The sequence below is a fragment of the Apodemus sylvaticus genome, chromosome 18, assembly GCF_947179515.1.
Source record: "Apodemus sylvaticus chromosome 18, mApoSyl1.1, whole genome shotgun sequence".
NCBI classification, from domain to species: domain Eukaryota; kingdom Metazoa; phylum Chordata; class Mammalia; order Rodentia; family Muridae; genus Apodemus; species Apodemus sylvaticus.
Window position 1 is genome coordinate 53,572,636 of NC_067489.1, and position 23,292 is coordinate 53,595,927.

At 39.3% G+C, this 23,292-nt stretch overlaps 1 protein-coding gene across 1 annotated transcript in view; it reads left to right on the plus strand.

Moving 5' to 3' along the window:
- The first annotated feature begins 17,141 nt into the window (after window positions 1-17,141).
- The window catches only part of Hpgd (15-hydroxyprostaglandin dehydrogenase), a 30,543-nt gene continuing 24,392 nt past the window's right edge, over window positions 17,142-23,292 (plus strand). Inside the window, exons 1-3 of the mRNA XM_052162614.1 lie at window positions 17,142-17,471; window positions 17,702-17,825; window positions 21,090-21,196. Of these exons, the coding sequence (XP_052018574.1) occupies window positions 17,379-17,471; window positions 17,702-17,825; window positions 21,090-21,196 (324 nt within the window). The 5' untranslated portion in view covers window positions 17,142-17,378. The remainder of the gene's footprint in view (window positions 17,472-17,701; window positions 17,826-21,089; window positions 21,197-23,292) is intronic.

Genomic DNA, 23,292 nt, shown 5'->3' on the forward strand with positions numbered 1-23,292 from the left:
CTTTCTCCATGCCAGGACTCCTTGCTTAACATTCCCCAGTGTCCACAGGGGAGCGAGGATTCCTGAAAGTGGAGGAAATACAGGAAATCTCTGTGGCAGAGCCTTGGGTTTATCTATGTTTGGCCTGTTTACTCTGGGGAAAGCCATTTGCATTCAGTCTAAGGACTTGATGAGACAGAGTCCTGGTGCGGGAACTGTCTACTGACCTGGATTGAGCCTGTCTGAACATCCACAATGGAGACATTTCTGCGGAAGTTTCATGTTGTGTGAGAAGCTTTCAAGAACTGTGCAATACATTAGACATGGAAGATTAGTTACTTGCCCAGTTTAAATCACTGCTCATTGTGGTAAACAGGCTCTTATTTTTTATCACCACAAGTCCTTTCCAGTGTTGATCACCCGTTGTAATAACAAAGCAGAGGTTTCTCTTCTCTTTCTGTTTATTTGTTTATTTATTTACTTAGGAGAAAATGTGATGCCTCCGAAGAGGATAGGTCTTTCCCCTCTACTTAGTTAAAGCACGGTTAAGACACAATTTTGATCAAGGCCTGGACTGAAGAATTACTGGTAAATAATTTAAGCCACTTTCAGTTTTTATCTAATTTGCATTGCTGACGAAAACTGCCTAAGAAAATACTACATATTTTTATGGTACTAGCTTGTGCCCTGGGTGTTGCTGCTGAGAGGCTCATTGGGGACTGAGAGGCCACTGTGAGAACTTTGGGGAATTCATACATTGACAGCCTTTTCTTTTTCTAGAGGAAACACCCACAATGACTCAGGAGGGACTGTTCCCAAGGTACCACACCAGAAAAAAAGTATATTGATGCCTGAATTTCTGTTTGAGGGTATCGCTGATGGTAAGGCTACAGTGGCTGGGATGAAGTTGAAACTAGTGTAAAGACGTTGAGAGAGTGAGATGATCTGGAAGAGGCTGCATCATAGTAAGAAAAACATACTCCCGAAAGCATGCTCATAGATGGGCCACAGGGTATGGCTAAGTTGGACAAAGAGTCTCGCTTCATACTGGTGTTTTCCCTGGAATATACATCATTTTCAAAGCAAATTAAATTTTGTTTACTCCTGTGATAACATCAAAGACATTTATTGGACAGTCAAAAGAATAAGAGTGAGAGGGTGAGAGGGAGGAAACAGAGAGAGAGAGAGAGAGAGAGAGAGAGAGGAAGGGAGGGAGGGAGGGAGGGAGGGAGGGAGAGAGAGAGAGAGAGAGAGAGAGAGAGAGAGAGAGAGAGAGAGAGAGTATTCTTATTGTTGCAAGTATTTCCAGCTTGCCTGTTTATTCTTCCTGGTTTCCCCAAGCCAATCTTGGTGGAGACAGCTCAGAGTCATCAAATAAATATTCTGGTTCCTAAACAGGCAATTGTGGACTTTAAACTTTCTCTCAAAGCTATATTGAAGTATAACTGATAAGCTGATAAACTATATTTAATGTGTAAAGCTGGAAGACCTTGGCTATATGCGACATCTAAACCTAAGGACAGTGTGCAGATATGTGGTGGAGAGACGTGAAAGAAAGAGAAGGAAAATGGTTTGAGCACTTTGAAGAGAGGTAGAACGACAGACATGTGAGTGGAGAGGAATCACCTGTTGTGACCAGCTACCTGAGGTCATGGTGAAGTCCCAGCCTGTGCTGCCTCTGAGAGCCATATCTGGCTGGGTTCATGGTCACGCAGCAGTGGGGTTCTGTGTCAATGTCCATGACTCATATCACCACCAGAGACCATTCAGACATCCATGTTCTGGCTGCCACCTGGGACCATGTGGATACCCAAAGTCAATGGCAGAGCTGACTCCACCTCTCATTGGCTGCAGCACTTCAGAGAGTGGGCCCTGTACCTTACCTAGGAAACTCAGTAGAGCTGGCCCTGGTGGTGTCATTGTAGGTAAGCCAGCCTTGAGAGCATAACAGTGGACTATCTGGCCCTGTTTTTTGTTGGCTGCAGTATTGGGTGAGCTAGCAGGAACAGTGCTGGAGATCTTACCCTGGTAATAGGAATTCAGGGGAGTGTGCTGACCAAGTCAGCCATCACCGAGACACAAATCCAAGGTTTTGAGATGACCCACCTCATTATCTACCCTATCTTTGAACTGCTTGCGGGAGGTGGGAAAGGCTCACCCTGCTGATCCAAAACAGGATGGATCGCAATTGCACAGGGCAACAACAGGATATCCAAGAGGATTCCTGATGAGGACTCAGTATTGATCGGATGCAGAAGCCGGTCGCCTCCTACTAGAAAAAAGACTATTTGCAATGAACTTTTGCAACTAAAGATGTCTGGACAAAGGGTATACTTCATGAGACACAGTGATGCAACTCCAGCTTCCACAAGGAGATTTTGTTTCTTCATTTGTTTTGTTTTATTTTATTTGGGGGAGATATAAGGGTAGACAGCAGATATGAAGGGATGGAGTGATTAATTGAAATGGGTTACATAATGGAAAATTCATGAATAATGAATGAAATGGTAAAAATTATTCAGTCATAAGTGTTGCTCATATGAGTATTTTAATTCTAATATTTAGAACTGCTATTATGTCAGAGTTCTAAATATTGTTTACTGTATACAAGATGTTTATTGTATATAACATCTATACAATGTTTTTTATACTTAGCTTTTAATTGTTTATAAATTTAGCTTATAAATAACCTTACTTAGCACAAACAAAACTAATAGAACTCATAAAATATGTTTTATTAGCTATTATATACTATTATATATAACATTATTACATATAATACATATAATTTTATTGACTATTATATAGACACAATAAAAATTTACTTGCATTTAGATGTGAATATTTTGGCAGAATTTTGACAATTGAATTACAAATAAATCAATGTGTTCATTTTGTTTTATATAGACTTATCATCTAGAAAGAACAAAAATATTTAAAATGATATGTGTTTACAAAAATACAACAAACTGACAACTTTGTGTGTACCAGTACATTTATAATTACTGCTACTAATAGTATGAAAATGATAATAATATGGTATCTAGAACATGGAAGTGAAAGAAAATAAGTCTTTTTCTATTTTGTGCAACTCTTCTGTGAAACATTTTCCCCTTAAACTTGAATTATGGTGATTATCTTGAGTTTGTATAAAAGAGACTGCACTATCACCAGGCTCAAAATATTTTGGGATGATACAGCATTATATTGACAAGTACCTTCAAATAGCCAGAAAAAAAGGACAGTTCCTTGTAATATTTTAAATATATTTCTCTGACTTTGAAGATATTATAAAAAAAAGAGAACAGTTTAAACTTCTGTTTGAACAAGCAACTCTACTGTAGCTTGAGTGGATTTTCCTGAAGAGAAGACATGGAAGTAAGAAAGATGTGCAGTGCAGTGGAATGAATATGATTGACAGATGACAATAGGTGGGGAAATGACTATAATTTATTATATAATGTATTAAAGTGTCAAATAATTTAAAAGAAAATAACTAAAAAGCATTTATCAAGTGAACTTACCAACTGCACTGTCTCATTACTGCTTACCAGCATGATCCACATGGAGCTTCTAGGCTATTCATGTTTTTACTGTACCAGCCTCACATGTATTTCCCAGCTTAATCTCTTGCATGCTTTCACTTCCAGAGAATGAACCAATTCAAAGCTCTACCGAATCCAGTATCTTTTATCACATGCAAATATAACTGTATATTTATTATGAATCAATTTGATCATATTGTATATCTTCAAAGGAAAATGTGGAAATGTATTAGATACTAAAAGGAATATTCTAGTTACTAAAACCAAAAATTTCATTTACTTTTTATACTTTAGAAGGAATTTAAATTTCTAAAGATAGAGAATTAAAATCCTATGCCTTGTGACTATGGGCAAATACACTTGCTATTTCTAATGTGATTGTGTGTGAATGAACCTGGTTGTTGTTTGCTGTGGTGGTGACCCAATGAGTATTCCTAGAGTTACTGACAGAAGCATAGGTGAGGGTTTGTTTTCAGGATCAGACATACCTTACTAGAAAATGTCCATCAACCATTAACTACATGTAAATCCTCAGTTAGGGGTGGAACCTCATGAGCCCCTCCCTTCTTCGTAGCTGGGGGGGAGGGGTGGGGTTGATATACCTAAATTTATGTATAGCTTGTGCTTGCAATCACAGCTGTCATAAGTTCAAGATGTCATGGCCCATGTTTTCACTTCCAGAGAATGAACCAATTCAAAGCTCTACCGAATCCAGTATCTTTTATTACATGCAAATAATATGTTTAGCAACAGCATTCTACACTACACTGTGCCTGACTCGTAAGATTCTTTTGGCTGCTTCTTCTAAACTGTTCTTTGAATCATGAAGAAATGATACCAATGTCATATTTATGGTTGGCCATGCCAATAGACATTTATTCTCAGTACTTCGACCAGTTGTGAATCTCTGTAGTCACCACTGGCTAAGGGGATAAAAGATCCTCTCTGACCAAAGCTGACAGTACCTACCACTAATATATTACCATGAAGAGCAGTGTTCAAAAGGCAATTTAGGGATCACATGTTATCTTAGTAAAAATAACAATAGAAGCTTCCACCACATTCTAAGGACTATGGCCTTCACATCCATGGACTTTTTACTGAGTGCTAGATGTGATATAGTCATCAAAAAAAAAAATTCCTTTGCTACCACTGTTAGAGACTTGCCACTTGTCTAGCTAGGTATTGCTGTTCACAGAGGGCACAGTTCAGTAAGACTGGTGATGACAAATCTCTTCCAGCAGTCTGAATAGTACCTTCTAACACTGTGAGGGCTCTAACCATCAGAGTCAAAGCTTCCATGACTGTGTATCTCATATTCTCTATCTCCTACGATATTCCTATTTGTCAAAGAAGTACAGGTTCTTATAATGTCAATTTTGAAATACCAGTGCCAGTTCTAGTACCTGTTTGACAAATAGGAATATTGAGGTACTCAATGTACAATATAGATAATCCTCAGTGTTAGGCGTTACCAGAGACTCTAATCCTCACTTTCATAATAATGAAATAACTGTCCACCCTTATAGGGAGTTATACCATGTTTTATGCTTTGGATAATAAATGACATAGGAATGAAATAACTGTCCACCCTTATAGGGAGTTATACCATGTTTTATGCTTTGGATAATAAATGACATAGGAATGAAATAACTGTCCACCCTCACAGGGAGGTATACCATGTATTATGTTTTGGATAATAAATGACATAAACCTCTAAAGATACAAAGTGATCATTTAAAATATGTTAGCCTACCCTAGTCTAATGTGAGATTTTTCTGGGTAACTGAATTACTGTAGATCCCATTGATTTCTTATATTCACAACTTTGCGGTACAAAGGGTTCCTCTCAGAAAAAGTTAATATAACTTCTAGGTGCAATTTTAATGAAGTATACAAAAAAAGCACTGAATTACTAATTGTTTTAATTTATTCATTTATAGTTACTGAAACTGATCATCATTAGTAATGCCACCACTAAAACTGAAATTGTTCGATTTCCTTTGGGCTAGTTCTGCCATCTGTCAAATAATTAACATCTGTGGTAGAAAGGTATGGATTACTCTCTGGTTTCTACATTGATTTCTAGCTATCAGGGATAATTCTTATGCTGTCTTCATTACAAAAATAACAAATATAAAATATTTCTGTTGTCTAGTAGAAATTAATAATGTCCTGGAAATAGTAACATAGTACCAAATAGGCCTATTAATGTGTTCAGTTGAATAAATGTTCTTTTCTGTCAGTATCTTTACATCATAAATCCTGACAAAATCTCTTTTAAGCATCTAAGTGGGATATAACAGAGCATTATCGTCTTGCAAGAGGAAGAAAAGCTTATGCAATACAAGGAACTTTTGTAGTTGGAATAAAATTACTTGTAATATGAATAGCATCTACGGAGACACTGGTTTGGTGAGCTTCCATATCAGATTACTTAAGTGTTCATAATTTAACTATAAATTAAGGAATAGTATAGTAAGTAGATTAGGAATCAAGTAGAAGATGTGGTTTGACTTAATCATAATTGATCTACCTACCAAACAAGAGATGTGATCAGCTCTATATAGTTAGGGATGCTGTTTCTCCAATGTGCCTCAGATCCCTGGCCAAACAATGAGGTGCTGTCTTTGAAAATATCGATATCTCAACCCTTCTGTCTTTCCTTCTTTCCCTCTTTGCTTCCTTTCTCCCTCATTTCTTCTTCCATTTTACTTTGTCTCCTCTGCCTTGTTCTCTTCTTTTCCTCCTAGTCTAAGGCTCTTTCTTGTTATTTCTAATACTACAAAACATCTAAGATTACTAACAAAGTTCCAGGTAAAATTTGTAGGACCTACTAGTAGAGATTTGTCTATCATTAACTTGAATGTTTATTTTTATCCTACATAATAAATTATCACTTGTATTTTCACAAAATTTTGGGGGTTAGGGGTATAATTGCAACATAGTCCTTGGCTAGAATGCCTGAGACCCTGGGTTCCACCCTCTGCACCATGATTTATACATACATAAAATTTAAAATTGTCAATTAGAAAAACAGTTCTAAAGCGGAGCAAACATGCAAGCAAGCCAGTATTTTTTCCATGTATTTTAATTTTATTCGATATATTTTTTTATTTACATTTCAAATGACTTCCCCTTTTCTGGTCCCCCACTCCCCAAAAGTCATATAAGCCCCCATTCCTCCCCCTGTTCTCCCACCCACCCCTTCCCACTTCCCTGTTCTGGTTTTGCCCTATACTGCTACACTGAGTCTTTCCAGAACCAAGGACCACTCCTCCGTTCTTCTTGTACCTCAATTGATGTGTGGATTATGTTACGGGTATTCCCAAATTTTCCAGGCTAATATCCACTTATTAGTGAGTGCATACCATGATTGATCTTTTGAGATGGGTTACCTCACTTAGTATGATGTTCTCCAGCTCCATCCATTTGCCTAAGAATTTCATGAATTCATTGTTTCTAATGGCAAGCCAGTATTTTTACACAAAGGTAGAATTCTCAGAAGCTTCAGCGCTGAGATTCCAATGAATAACTGAGTTATTCTGATGTGTATATATGCTTTTAAAGGTCAAATGTTTTTTTTAAGAATAATCTTTACAAATAAATTTACCCAGACTCCCTCAATTAAAAGTGGCCTATTGTGAGCCATGAACCAAAGAGAGGATAACAGGAAGTTCTGATTAAAGATAGTTTCATTAAGACCCAGCATGTTCCAAGCCCAAGACAGAATGCTCACAACATGTAGTAAATAAACTGTAAAGCATGCTTCACTATGTTGCTTATCATTAAATCACCTTGAAGACTGAGCTTCTTAAGTCCAAATCAGTTCCAGCTCAAAGACACTCATGTTTAAGTTCTTTGTTATTTTAACAGTAAACCTAAGAGGTGTGTGTGTGTGTGGGGGGGTATGTTGTGACTCTTCATAAGCCACAGACCTAAAGAGGTGCCCTACATAAAGCTCAGCTTCCTTGTATTCTGTTGAATAGCAATTTCCTCTGAGACTGAAATATTCCACGCTACAGCGAAGCTCCTTAAACCAGAGGGTAAACAACTCAAAATAGCTTCGGTAAGGCCCTGAAACTGACCAGATTCTCTAGGCACTTTCCTCCCAAGAGTAAACAAGCCAAAAGGCTGGAGTCACTGTCAGACAAGACAAGCTGCAAAGAACATTTTGAGACCAGATCAGCTGCCTGGGAACAGCTTCCTGGAAAGGGTTTAGATCAACTGAGTCACTCAGAAAAGGCATTTTTTTACAGTCGGGTTGAGTTGCCTGAAGGCTATGAGGGTGTGTTCCAGATTCCCAGCTTCTGTGGGCTGTCACTCACATGCTTGGGGGGCGGGCTTTGGTGATGCAACTGTCTTTAAGTTGCCTGCTCCTAGGTAATTCTTCACTCACGTTCCTGTAAAGAATCCCTATAAAACACATTGCTTTAGCTAGTTGGTTTTGATGGTATCTGCACTTGGGTCAGTTGCTGGCTCCCTATCGAAGGTGGGCAGATGTGTGTATTGTGTCTCCCCAGGGGAAAAAAAATCTTGTCATATAACACATACAAATATATTAATGTTTGCATTTAGTGTTACTTGATGCAATGAAACAGGCACACATTTTAAATTGACTCATAGTAAATGCTTCCAATTGCCATATATTGTTCTATTGCTTTAACTATGTTGTTACGAGGTGTCACTGATCTTCATCAGTATTTCAAGATCAGAAAGGAGGTGGTAGGCAGAATGGGCAGGTGCAACCTGAGTTCTAAACTCTGCCCTTTTTAATCCCAGTACCTGTGTTCACTCCTTTCACTGGCCACTGGAGGATTTCAAATCCTCCAACATGGAAAGCATGAATCATAAAACACAGGATAGAGGTGAAAGCAGAGACTAAAGATGAGTAGGAGAGATCAGAAGAGGGCAACCTGGTCCAGTGCAGCCAATCCCTAATAGATTGGGGGAGAAAACAATGTTTGATTATGTAAATGTCAGCAAATTTGCCAGAACACCAAGTTATAGCTCCTGACAGCTTCTGGTTCTAAATGTCTTTTGTTCTCTCTAAATTGTACAACCAAAATTGTATTTGAAGACCTTAATTATAATTTTTAGATACTTAACTTATGAATTTCCTGCCTCCAAAATCTGAAGAATTAATGGTAGAAACAAACTTCAAGGAATTTCTTCAATGTCTAGGCAATTGGATACTGAAAATCTACTCCATTGCTGGCTATTATAGAACTAGGATGACATTGATATCTGCAGAGAAAATTCTCATATTATTAATAGCCCATCAACAACAGAATCATATTCTGTTGGCTGTTCACTTGAGGAGGCTGAGCTACGGGTCAATTTTTCTAGGACCTTCAGAGATCTTCCTGTATGATAAGGGTTCCAGTACACCCTCGGAATGAATGAAGCCATTGTTTCTACCAAGCATAAAAAAGGTTTGAAAATACTACATGCAATGCCTTAAGTGTGGAAAACATGCATTTCTTTCTCCTCATCTACTGTGAAATTTGAAAAGACTAATGTGATTACGCATCTCTAACCAAGACAGTTGAATTGCCAAATAGAAAAAGTGCCAATCCAAAGAGAATTTTCTAGGACACTGCCCAACAGTTCAAAAGGAATAAATTACTACCCAAAGATGGAACAGCTCAGCCAAGCACAAAGAAGTTTTCTTCCTTAGATCTAAAGAGCAAATGTACAAGCTTACTGTATTATGCACAACATACTGTTTTCATTATTGTGAAAAATATGACAAACTCAAAGGCAGCAAATGCAGATGTGAGTTTGTGATGTTCCTCCTCGCCTCGGTCCTGTCAAGTCAATTTTTGTGGTCAGCATCATGTTGGCGTATTCCATTACTTTGCTTGAATTACTTTGCTTCTTCCCAGTACTGTATGTTTCATAAGCAATGCAACTGAGTAAGTCAGTAAGTGACCCTGCTGCCTTTGCCTAGACAACCATTCATTCCCTAAGATAAACTTGCAAACAGCCAATATGAGAAAGTTCTTTGGCTTTAAAAACTATTCAGTGATATTCAGCCATGTGGGGGGAAGGGGGAATCCGAAATACACTTTCTTGGCTTACACTACTCAGTGTTCTGGTCCTTTTAATTCCCCAGCATCCTCTTCTGCCATTCCCTTATCCCCCACCAAGATCTCAACATCTAGCTTTTTCTTCTGTTTTATTTCATTAAAAACAGTCTTCTCACTCTCTCCAGCACTGTAGCTTTAGTCCCCTGCTTGTACCGCCCCCTTTCTATCTTTACTAACATCTTTACTATCATCCTTCTGGTTTAAACACAAATAGCACTTCCACAGGTCACTCGCTTCCCCCACCTTACTGGGTTGAGGTGGTCTTCGAAAGCCCTCACACACATGTCTGTTTCCAAATGACCATTCACTTCCCCAGGGAGCTCGCAAGACCTCAGAAGCTAGCGAGGGTTAGTGTTTTGATGCTTGAGAAATACCTGATGAGTAACTTGTACAAATGACGTATGGATGATATACTTAACTGATGCTGCCAAGTCATTGTTTGCAACAGATGTCATTCAATACAAAAACAGGTAAAGAAATTATCCTGATTCTTCTCAAGGTTACGTATAAGAGGTAGATTGCTTTTTCTTGTGCTTCTTGGGAGCAGATAATCACCATGCAACCACTGGGTAAGAGTAATTTTGACCATTCAGGGTTTTTTTTTTTCTGTTTCCCAAAGCTTCTAGTTCTTACCACTTGCTATTCATAGGATTATGAAATGCCTCATTAGTTTCAACCACGATGCTGGTTTAATCATTAATGAGACTACAAGGTTTCCCAATACATATTTGAATTATTAAACAGACTTCTATTTCCATATTGGAGGAATGTGAGGAATTTTGTGCCTGCTTCCAACAAATTTGAAGGCTAAATCTCAGAAACGTGGAACATGAGTATGATATTTAAAGACAGGGACTTTGCTTATTTTTTTTTAAAATAATGGTTCATTAATTTTTTGAGAATTCTATACAAAGTATTTTGATTTATTCATATCTCATTTCTCCCTGTACCTCCTCCCAGATCCACTCCCTCCCTAATCCCTAATTGTAGTTTCTTTTCCTTCCCCCCCCCCCTTTCCCCCCCCCAGACAGGGTTCCTCTGTATAGCCCTGGCTGTCCTGGAACTCACTCTGTAGACCAGGCTGGCCTCGAACTCAGAAATCTGCCTGCCTCTGCCTCCCAAGTGCTGGGATCAAAGGTGTGTGCCACCACCACCAGGCCCTTAACCCTAATTTTATGTTCTCTGGTTTTCTTTTATTTTTTTAAACCTGTCAAGGCCATTTTGTGCTCCCCATATGCTTCTGGCTACTGGGCTGTAAACTGGAAGGGATTCAACTTCCAACAGGCCTCATCCTTAACGAAAATTGAATTTCTCTCTCCTAGGCTTCATTACCTGTCCATATCTCCTCCTTTAGAGGTGGGGAGTGTGAGTCCCCTTCTGCTCCCTGCTGGATCTGTGCAGAAACATTGCAGCTGCTCTGAGCAGTTACTGTAAGGAGCATGGCACCCTGCCCACTCTAGAAGACAGTTTCTCTCCAATGCCTCCCAACCTCTGGTTCTTAAAATATTTTGTAAGGTAAGCCCTTTAAAGGTGATTAACTTAAAATGAAAACATTAGGTCAGATCCTAATCCAATCTCCCTTATCTCCTTATATGGAGACACAAAAGAAGACATTGACCAAACATATGCACTGTAAGAGGCAGCTACCTCTTATGTAATAGGCCTCAGAGGAAATCAAGTTTCTCAGATTTTGATTTTCAACTTAGACCCTCCAGAACCGCAAAATGTAAAATTCTACTGATATTCCCGAAATCTATAGTACTTTCTTACAGAGAAATGGTTCTCAACTTTCCTAATGCTGCTACTCTTTAATACAGTTCCTCATGTTGTGGTGACCCCTAACCAAAAAAATTATTTCATTGATATTTTATAACTGCAATTTTGCTACTCTCATGGATAGTAATGAATAGAATATCTGAGCAACAGGAGATCTGCTATGCAACCCTGTGAATGTGTCATCTGACTCCCCCCAAGGGGGTCTCTAGCCACAGCTTGAGAACCATCATTATAGAGAGTCTAGCAAAGCAGTTGTTGTATTCTGGACTTGAAATCTACTGCTGTGATCTGCTCAGTCATTCATTTAGTGTTTGCAACTAATTACTATCTTTATAGCCCAGAAAGAAATGTGACCATCAAGTGAGAAACCTGTTGTAACTGATTCATTATCGCTAAATAAGTGCCAGGCGTAGTAGTAGATGAATCAAGGAACGACAACTTATTCTCCCTTCAATGGCTCAGGAATGCTGAGTTAAACTCTCTCATAGCTAGAAAGGGGGATAAGAGGCTACATTAAAAATGAAAGCAATTTAAAAAATAAAAATTAAAAACACAGAAACTGGGGTATTAGGCAACTGAGCATCACAGAAAAACAATAGCTTTGGGACTGTATGACTCAAATAAGGACCCAGATTCATTGCCAAACTTTATGGTGATTTGGGGTTAGGTCACTTGTCTTCCCTAAGGCTCAACTTCTTCATCTATAAATGAAAATAAAAGTAATGTTTACCTCATGAAGTTGACAAACGGGCCAAGTGAGGTATCTTACAAAAGTACGGGAATTTACCAGACACTGAAAAGGAGACAGCTTTATTTGGTGGTTTAGTCCCTGGAAGTTCTTGGGAGTGATGAGGAGGTCTAGTCCTTCAACTCCTTCAGTCCTTCCCCTAACTCCTCCATTGGGGTTCCCATGCTCAGTCAGATGATTGGCTGTGAGTTTATGCATCTGTATTGGCCAGGCTCTGGCAGAACCTCTCAGGGGACAGCCTTACCAGGCTCTTGTTGGCAAGGGCTTCCTGGCATCAGCAACATGGAGAGACCCATGGCTCCAGCTGCATGTGTAGCAGAGGATTGACTAATCTGGCATCAGTGGGAGGAGAAGCCCTTGGTCCTGTGAAGGCTCAATGCCCCAGTGTAGGGGAATGCTAAGGAAGTGAGGTGGGAGTCCATGGGTGGGTAGGGGAGCTCCCTCACAAAAGAGGGGGGAGAGGAGAGGATGGAGGGTTTGCAAAGGGGAAACAGGGAAAGGGGATAACATTTGAAATGTAAGTAAATAAAATAACCAATTAAAAATAGCTTAAAATTGTGTCCAATTTATGTCCAATTTGCTGTAACAAAATCAATCTGGGTGCCATTTATTCACCTCATCTTTTGGAAGTCTAAGGTTACAAGCAGAATTATATTTAAAGCAGGCAGAATTTGTAGACAATAATGAAGCACTCAACAGTAAAGAGCAAGTGTGATCTCTTTCGCTCTCCTTCAGAGACACTAATGTAGTGGCTAGGGCCTACCTAATGACCTCTTGGATCTAAATTACTTCCTAAAGGTGCTGCCTCCAGATACCATTAGCAAACGACGTTAAGAATTAAGTTTCCAGTACAGGAATTCTAGAAAGTCAGATGGTTGTAGGTAGAAGAGCCAAGACGTCAGAGTTACCCCAAACTGCCTTCTTGGTTTTGATGTTCATGTTGCCGCGCTACTGCTGCTTGTCTATTTCAGTGAATAAATTGTTTACATTTTCCATTGTTGACATTGAACAAATGAAACTAACCAAACATATTTAGATACGATTAGATGCACGCATGGTAATTTTATCAAAATAAAATCGTTATTTAAAAAAAATTAAATTCTACTGGAAAAATTAGCCAGACCCAAGTCAAAGCCTTCTCCTTCAGGTTCCTAGATAAGTGATGCAGGTGTTGGGCCAAGTTCTCCAGACTCCCCAAACCTGTTTCTCTCATCTGGAAAATAACTCACAATAATAACTACCTCAGAGTTTGGCTGTAAATAACAGATGCAATTATACATGTATGGTACTTAAATATAATAGCGTTTATGTGTTGTACTCTGGTCCCTGGCCTGTGCCCTTGAATTGTATTTATTGAAGTTATTATGGTCTTCACCACAGCTTTATGAAATAAGTACCCCATTATTCTCATTTTGCTGGTGAGGAAGTTGGTGGGGATTCTAAATCACTTGCTATAGGTCATACGACAATAGGTGTTGGATGTGGCCCCAGGAAGTCTGAGCTATTAGCTACTTTGAGATGTCTACCTGACCCTATCCCTAGTAAATGATAAATATTCAACACTTGTGTTTCCCTAGGGAATAATTATCCTTTCTTAAATTTCATAGTCTTTTGGTTTCAGATCTTGCTTAAAAGCTGAGAATATTCTCATAAAGTTATGTTAGTGATAAACCTTGGATTTTTCATCTTTCAAGCCATGAATCACATTTTTTAGTAGCAATTTGCTGGGGTGGTAGACAAATGTGGCTCATGTAAATGAAAGTTAATTATGCAATTCACACAATTCACAGGGAAGTGGAAACAACATTTATCAAAATCCACAGGGGAGTCAAAACATCTTTACAGAATAAAAAATGTTTGGGTATTTTTGTTTTTTAGAAAAGAATACACAATGAGTAGTAGATATTTTAAAACAAAAATGTAACTTTCTTATAAAATATATTAAACATTTTAAATCTTTTTTTAAAAAAATATCTTTTTTTTCTGATCTTAATATGTAAAGAAAATCACCACAGTAGCTGAAATCACAGCATTTAGGAAATATTTTCCATCTTCTCCTAGCATAACTCTTGCTTATCTCTGCTTTTATTCTTCCAGCCTGTACTGAACACACACACACACACACACACAAATATGAAAGTGTACACACACACAAATACACACATACAAACCTGAGAGTGTGCACACACACAAACACACACACACACACACACACACACACACACACGAGAGTGCACACACACACAAACATACACACAAACACACACATACACATACATGAGAGTGTGCACACACACAAACACACACACATACACACAAACAAACACACACACATACACACACAAACATGCACACACTGGGTCAGATACTGGAAGACAAAGAAAAAGAACCAGGCTTCTGTGACGGTACTCAGATTGTAAACTCATTGCAGTCATTCTTGAACTGGATTTTCTGGGACAGGGATTTGGTAGCTGGAGATGAAAGCAGGTGAGAACAGGAGGAGGATGTGGAGGTGAGCAAACCTGGCAGGGCAAGGCTTTGAGGGTGGAGACTGGAGTGTGTTGTAACTGATACTGCTTCTGGGAATGTAGTAAGGGGCTACTGGATGTGCGCAGTGTTGATTACGTCATAGTCAGTACCCTGGAGTTAAAGAATTTTAATCACTACAGTGGGGCAACATGAGTCAATCTATGCCATTAGAACTTTTTTCTGGTCTGAGCACAGAAGCAAACATTGAAGGGCAAATCAAATCGATTCAGCAGCCTAAGTGCTGTTGCTATCACAAAGGACGGGTTTGAAAAAGCCATTGGTGGTGGGAATTGATAGGGAGGGTTAAAGGGGAACTGATTTTGAAACCTTGGTCCCCTTATGTGCTTTAAAAATTAAAAGTCCCTGTTTCCCCTCTCTCACGTGTATGATTTATGAACAATCTAGAAACAATTTGTTAAGATTAATATTTATTGCGCTATTATTCTGTGCCAGGCCCTGTGGTAATGGTTCACATGCATTGCTTAATTCTTACTTAACAAATAAGGAATCTGAGGCAAGATAAAGGGAGGAACACCCTCCGGGTCACCTTCAATCTCGCCCATAGACCCCCAAACCCCTCTTCTTTTCTCCTTGGCACCAGTCGTGTTAGTCTAAATCAATCCTGTCCTTTCTTTAAAAGAAAAACTTTGTCTCCTTCTAATCTCGCCAATGACTACCCAGCCCGAGTGTAATGATGCCCTTGACAGTAAAACGACCTCTCTCCCTTCATCAGCCACTTTCTCCTAACACTTCAGCACCAGGTGCTGTGGCTTTTAAATTCACTCATACTGGCTATTACTGCTCTAGGTGATTCAAAACCTTGTGCCAAATTGTGCACGCATCTGCATCAGAACATTAGGCATTAGGGACTACTTGGTTTTTGGAACATTTTCTCTCTGCTAAAAGGCGGCAAAGCTGCTGTTCTTCAGACAGCTTCACTCACAGTTCAATAGCTGGGGTTTTTGTGTGTGTTTGTTTGTTTTTGTTTTTTCCAGCTCTGGCCAGATCCTTCCTGGTGAAGATGTGTTTCTTTTCTCATGCCCTCATGCCTTCAGCCCTGCCTTTCTTCTTCTTCTTCTTCTTCTTCTTCTTCTTCTTCTTCTTCTTCTTCTTCTTCTTCTTCTTCTTCTTCTTCTTCTTTTTCTTCTTCTTCATTTTTTTAAATTTTTATTTATTTATTTATTTTTGCTGTTGTTATTTCTGCTGTTCTCAGTCAACATCAAGCCTCATATATGGCCAGTGGTGAGTTCCACTGCCGAGTCCCACATCCAAATGCTGGACTAACCAAACTTAGCAGCTTACTTGAAAAAAAACAAAAAACAAAAAACAAAAAACAAAAAAAAAGAGGAGGGGTTGGGGTTGTCGGGGCACATGAGGAAACTTGGAGGGAGCAAGTCATATTTCCTTGTTATACATGCATGAAATTCTCAAGAATAAAGAAAAACAATTAAAATACAGAGCCTCTTCCTCTTCTCAGTACAATGCTGGATATAAATATGTTCCTATCTTCTTTTCTCAGCATTTTTTTTTCAAGATCTACTTTCAAGGCAACTTTGAAACCAGTTGGCTTCACACCAACTCTGTGTTTTCTGCAGCCTCCCCAAACACTTCCCTGAGGAACCAGGCACATTCACCAAGGTTTCCTTCTATAAGCAGGCAAAGTACACAAAGAACTCATTCTGCTGTTAATCTAGGGCTTCCCGGCATGCTCAGATTTCTTTGTGTATGAAAATAAATGCCAATGAATTAAACTGACAGAATGCACTTTGAAGCCTGCCGCGGTGAACGTGAGAAAGGGAGACGACGCTTAATCAGTGGACTTGTGTCCTGGCAAACAGTCACCCTGGCACAACGTCGGGGTTCCAGTTCCTGCAGGTCTGGGGACCACAATACCAAATCTGTATGCGGAGCCTTAGGGCCAAGGTGGTCCAGTAGGTGAGCTTCCATCAAAATCGCGATGTGCAAGGCTACCACTGCTGTTGACAGTATAAGTGAAGGCATAACTAAGGACAATTCAAGATGACACACAATTGACACTGATCTAAAACAGAAACTCTAAGACGCTTCTTAAAACTCTGGCGTTGAAACATGATTCAGGATTTGGGGATCAGAGCAAAATTAAACTCTCATTGTTTGTACAAAACACCAGTAAATAAAAGTGTTATCCTCACTTCAATCCCAAACACTATTCCTTTACAAAGTTATGAAAAAGCTTAACACACACACACACACACACACAGCAACATCCCTAAAAATTTGTTTTTGATCCTTCTTTTGCTTGCTTGTAGTTTAATATTTACTGAGGATGTGAGGAGAAATCCAAGTTTCCAAGCCTCTTCGCTCCTCTCCTATAAGCTTAGCCTTTGAGTAGTTCAAGAAACTTTTTCAGAAAGTTTGTCTTCCTTCCTTTCAGCTTTTCCTCTGTTCGCTCATCATCTTCGCACAGCCAGGGGCTTGAGAGCAAACCCTGCTGGGGAATCTGCAACAGCTGAAAGCCTAGAAGGCAAAGATCACCTCCTGTCGACCCGGTGCTCAGGGGCAGGTGACACAGCGACGGTTTCCTAGGCGCTGGTTTGACAGTTTCATCCCCGCCCACTGGCAAGAGAGCTCCCAGGGCCGCTGCACACGCGCACCGAGTGGGCCATAAAAGCTGCAGCGGCGGCGTCCAGACAAGGAGCTCGCCCACCACCCGCAGAGACGCGACCCGCCATGCACGTGAACGGCAAAGTGGCCCTGGTGACCGGCGCGGCACAAGGCATAGGCAAAGCCTTCGCCGAGGCTCTGCTGCTCCATGGCGCCAAGGTAAGAACTTCTCAGTGTCCACCCACAAGCCGCCGCCGGTGCCCCCGGGGTGCCGAGCCCCAGGCTCGCAAGCCGACCTCCAGTGCCGCTGGCAGAGAACCCGAACTTGGATAAGCACAGTCTGAGGTCTAAGAAGGGAGCGTCTTGTTTATCTCATTGCTTGTGTGTCTGTGGCTTGGTGGCCGGTGTTTCCTTCATACAAGTCCTGCTCCCTCTTTTCTTGTTTGTAGGTAGCATTGGTGGATTGGAATCTCGAGGCAGGTGTAAAGTGTAAAGCTACCCTGGATGAGCAGTTCGAACCTCAGAAGACACTGTTCATCCAGTGCGACGTGGCTGACCAGAAACAACTGAGAGGTAAGACACGGGGAATCAATCCCTAGAGACTCGGGAACACACCCCGAGCAAGCAGCAACCTGAAGACTTCCAGGTAGGAGCAGACAAGGCTAGGAGCCAGCATCGCTCTCTCCGGGGAAGCTGTGACCTTCTAGCTCCAATGGATAGTTCAGCTGCTCCAATGCTGGGCTTCTTTCTGACAACCCAATGGCCATAAAAACTAAGAGAAGACAGGACTGCCTAAGAAATCCTTTTGTTTTAGTCACTTGGCAGCACAGAATGTAATCAAGTCTTGCGTGTATTCGCAGACAGTGCTGCTACAGTTAATTACCCAGTGAGGGTACAGGCTGAGGAATTGTGGCAAGCAGCTCTCAGAGAGCTGGAAGACTTAACCAATGACAATCAAATTCAGCGTGCCTTTTTCTTAAACACTTCAGACTCCAAGTTCCAGGTCACGGTCACAGGCAAACCAATTGCTTTTTAGCCGGATCTTTGCTCTGGGTTTCCCCCTTCTAAGATGGCACTTAAAATAATAACTGTGTGGCATTAGAATTTAAGAAGAAAAGGCTCTATCGCTTTCCCCCAATGTTTTCCTGTTTTTCTGTGATCTCTTAAAATAGATCCATCTACTTGTCAAACATCAGGAAGAATATTGTCACCAGCGATGAACACTGGCTGTGTACAGGGCTCAAAGGATTTTCCTAAAGATAATTTCTCCGGGAAAATATAGAAAAGATAAAAAAAAGATGTTTCAAAAGGCATTATTCAAAGAAACAAAGTAAATCGGTAGGCACCTTTTTAGTGGAAAGTCGGAAAAGAAACTGGATTTCACTCTAGAGTTTCTATCAATGGAATACTGAGATCTTGGTTTTCTTACATCTTAGCATAAATGTAATATTCTAAGAGTATTAATGAATAAAAATGGACTGATCCAATAGAAGGCTGTGGGCCTAAAGATAAAGAGTAATTGGATTAAAAAGAATATCAGTAAAATCTGAAAATGCTAATCTGTCCCATAGCAGAGATAGCCTGCAGGAGTAGCAGAGGTGTTTAAGAGCAGTCACAATAGATCATTCTTTGCCAGAGGATAGTTGTATTGATAGCATACCATTTAAGGTCAAAGGCAGTCACATCCAGTCCCAACATTCATGCTGCTGGAATAGGGACCAGTCAAGATAACTTATATGGCTTCACCCATGGTATTTAACGTGTTATCCTGCCAGTGTTTAAAATATTATCAGGGCTATGACTATATTTCTTAAATCTAAGTGATAGCAAAGGAACCTCAAGCACAGAGTTGATGGCCCAGAGGGCCTGTCAATCATAAGACAGCCATCCTTGTTTAGAGACCCTCACACACAAAAGGAAGGATTCTCAAAACTTCAGAACTGAAGCTTACCCCGCATCTTTTAAGACTGTTTAGGTACACTGCATTCATAAAAAAACACAGAGCCTTTCAAAAGGGTTCCTGGACCCATCGATACATGTCACTATGCAAATCAGCACAGAACGTTCAGACAAATCATAAGGAGAACCAGAGCCTGAACATGGTAGACGAGCTAAACTTTCAAGTCCCTTGAGCTGAAATCTCAATGTGAGGCCAGACAGCAGATGGTATAGGACACTTCGGTAAAAGTCTAACCAGTGATATCCAGGAGGGAAGAAGATTAAGGAGAAATCAGATGTATGTATTCAGTAACGTAATTTCCCACAAAATTGGGGTGTCCCTACAGAGGAACGTGCACAAAACCTAGACCTTTGCTAGAACCAATGTAAGACTTAAGAAATGGTTTTAAAATCCCACTAAAATGCAAATGAGATGTACATAATATCATTATTTATATACATATACATATATATATACATATATATATCATTGTTATTGTTGTTTTCCAGTTGGATCAGTAAGTATGAAATGAGGCTTATGCAAAACTTTGACAATGTGTTTAACAATTCCCTTTCAAGATAATTGTCTCCCCAAGTATATTTTATGGTTGTTAATAACTGTGAATTTATTTCAGTCAAGATAAAATTTGGGTTGATCTGTCAATTTCAAAGAACCCGTTTGCTCATTTGCAGGCCTGAGAATACACATCTTCCATAGGAAAGGGTAAATATAGTTGGCTACAGTCTGAAGTACTAGAGTCAGAGTGAAATGACCATGGAACTTGTCAAATCTCTAAAAGTATTTAAGAGTTTCCCAAGGTTAGATAGAGCCCAATTTGAACTAGCTATAGAGGGTTTTCAAGACTTTGGTATACAGTTGACACTGAAATGAGTGTGATTCGGGTCTGGGAATCTATTAATAACTTTCCCAGTTGACCACCATTTTATACAAAGCCATACTGTAAAGTAGCAATTATAATAGGAGAGAAGAATGAAATAGTAAACATGAAAGCAATATTGACACAATGAATTCAACTGAATAAAAAAATCAGCTTTTACTTATTAGAACATCAAAGATTCCTGAAATACGATCATAATGGATTTAAATGCACGAGTACTTAAGTTAGTTTAATGCTTCACATATAAAGTGTTAAGAGGGGATATTTGAAGGACTAGAGGCATAGCCTTGTAGTAGAGCACTCTTCTAAAATGTGGAAGGCCCTGGACTTGACCCTTGCTGCAAACAAACACAAAAAACGTATAGTCTATACCAAAGTGTTCTAATTACTTGTTAGGAAGAGAAAGATAATAGCCGCCCAAACTGACCTCAGGAGTGCTCCTAACTTGGGATGCTCACCTCTCTAGTATTTACTCATCAATTTATTGATTATAGGACTTTAGTGTGAGTTCAAGTCATCTAAGGATCTGTTGAAGTAAGTTTCTGATTTAGTAGGCATGCAATGACTAGACTGTGTTTCTAACACACAGGTAACTCTAGGCAACAAAACTCGTCCAGAGACCACTTACTGAGAACCAGGTTATGACGTTAATTCTTATCACATGCTCAAATAGGTGATAAAGATCTAGCTGAACCTGATGATGCAAGCCTGCAATTTCAGCTAGGAATGCTAAAGCATGAAGATTCCAACTTTAGGGACAATCTATGAAATTTAGTGAGACCCTGACTCAGAATAATAGGTAAAAGAAGACTGGAGTATAGTAGAACTCTTTGCCTGGAATATCATAAAGCTCTTTCCTAGAAGTCCTAAATTCCTCCTCTAGTACAATAATAAAGTAGAATAGAATCATAAAGTAAAACCAATAAAATTCATTTCCTCTTACGGGAAATGGTTTCAATGCATATAAGGAAAATGAAAATCTCTCCTTTTCTTTTGTTAGATACTTTTAGAAAAGTTGTAGACCATTTCGGAAGATTGGATATTTTGGTCAATAATGCAGGAGTGAACAATGAGAAAAACTGGGAACAGACTCTACAAATTAATTTGGTAAGCTATATTAAGCTCACTTATTGTCTAAAAGTATTTAGCACCACTTCTTTACACATAAAATATTATTATTATATTCATAGAACAATAATAACTTTCCGTAGAGAAAATCAGAAGTTACAGAGAGCTAGAAATCAGACATTTTATTAATATGAAGATATTTGATATTTGTAATTATGAGAATCTCTCTTAAAGTATTAGAGAGAGAGAAGGAGAAACACAGTTCACTGCATTCTCAACCCATAGGCCCAAATGGCCTTCCACTGGTTTTCAGATGTTCTACAAGCTAAAAATTATTTTTACATTTTAAGTGGTTGAAGGATTAATAACAAGAAATACATGAATAAAGGAAACTTCAATTTCAATATCTATAAATTTTTATTAGGATGCAACCCTGCGGTCATTGTTATGTATTTCTGTGCCTGGCTTTTTGTAATAATGGCAGAACTCAACGTTGTAACAAAAACCTTATGGCTTGCAAAGCTAAAAATATTCACTGTCTGAGATTGCTAAACTCTGACTCAACTTGCTTATTTAAAAAACAAGTCTTAAATTTTGGGAAATAGATCAGAAAACAAGGTTAAAGAGACAATAGAACTTTTTAGTTCGTAAGACTGAAATCCATTCCTCCCTCCCTATTTCTCCCTCCCTCCTCTCTCCTCCCTCTCTTTCTCTTGCTTCCAACCTCCCTGCCTCCCTTCTTTCCTTCCTTCCTTCCTTTCTTCCTTCCATCTGTCCCTCCCTCCCCTCCTTCCATCCCTTCTTCGCCCCCCCTTCCTAGTCTCCCTCACTTCTTCTCCCTGTGTCTGTGTCTGTGCTTGTGCCTGTGCCTGTGCCTGTGCCTGTGTCTATGTCTGTGTCTATGTCTGTGTCTGTGTCTGTCTTTGTCGTCTGTCTGTGTCTGTGTCTGTGTCATCTGAGGCTGTGTCTGTGTGTGATTTCCACAACATTTGAAGATGGATGAGTTAGGTCTGAAGTAGAGTATAAGTAAAATTTTAAGGTGAAGTTTCCAATGCATGCAATGTAGCAGGAATGGGTTGATTATAACATTTTATGAACACCCTCATAAACAAAGCTATTAAACATAAAGCTATTAATGTTTAATGAAGCCCAAACCTTTCTCCAGCATTGCAAGGAAACAAGATCAAAAATAAAACATAAGAAGTGTGTTAGCTAAAACAAAATGTCAGATGGATTTTATATGTATTCAGTAACTTAATTTCCCATAAAATTATGCCCTGCCTAGCTCAGATTATTTTTACAAATGTGCAAAGCAGCAGCTTTCAAGTACAAGATAGCCACTTCATGTGCAAGATGAATGTCTTCAAAACTTCTTCTTCTAGGAGATAATAAGCTTAAAAACGGGAACTAAATGGAGTTAGAGAGATGGCTCAGCAGTTAAGAGTGTGTGCTGCTCTCACAGAAGATACAAGTTCCCAGAACACCAGTGGCAGCTCTGTGGAGCTACCCTGTGACTCCAGTTTCAAGCTACTCAAAACCCTGCTTCTCTTCAGAGGCCTGAGGGTACCAGGTGTGCTTGAGATTCCATACTAAAGCAAGCAAATGATTCTTAGTCATAAAGTATTTCATTTATTTTACCTTTTTGGGGGGGGTCTGGAGCAGAAGGAACTCATATGGCTGTTTTATTTGTTATGAGTATTTGCTTTAATACTTTAATGCTCTTGTGTTCTACTACTTTCCTATTCCTTTTGCAAATTAATTGGTTAGCTGTAAAGTTTTATTCTGCTAAGAACTTATTTAAAAGCATACTTCATTTGCTACTTGATTTAAAAAAAGGGTTTTGAATATACAAAGACTGGAAAACTGGAAAAATTTAAGAGTATGTTCCTATAACCTTATGCCAATTTCCAATCACATTTAAACACAAGGACTTTATTTTTGTCTACATATCCTCATAAGAAAACACAGACTATATACCAGCAATTTTCTTTCAACATCACTAATGTCTTTAAAAGTTTTATCAGAAATACTGTGGATATTATTATCACCTGAGAATGGCCTCCTAGATTCAGTGCATTTCTAATGAACAGTTATTGTGTCCTTTATCTGAAAAACCAGGAATCAGAAACAATACA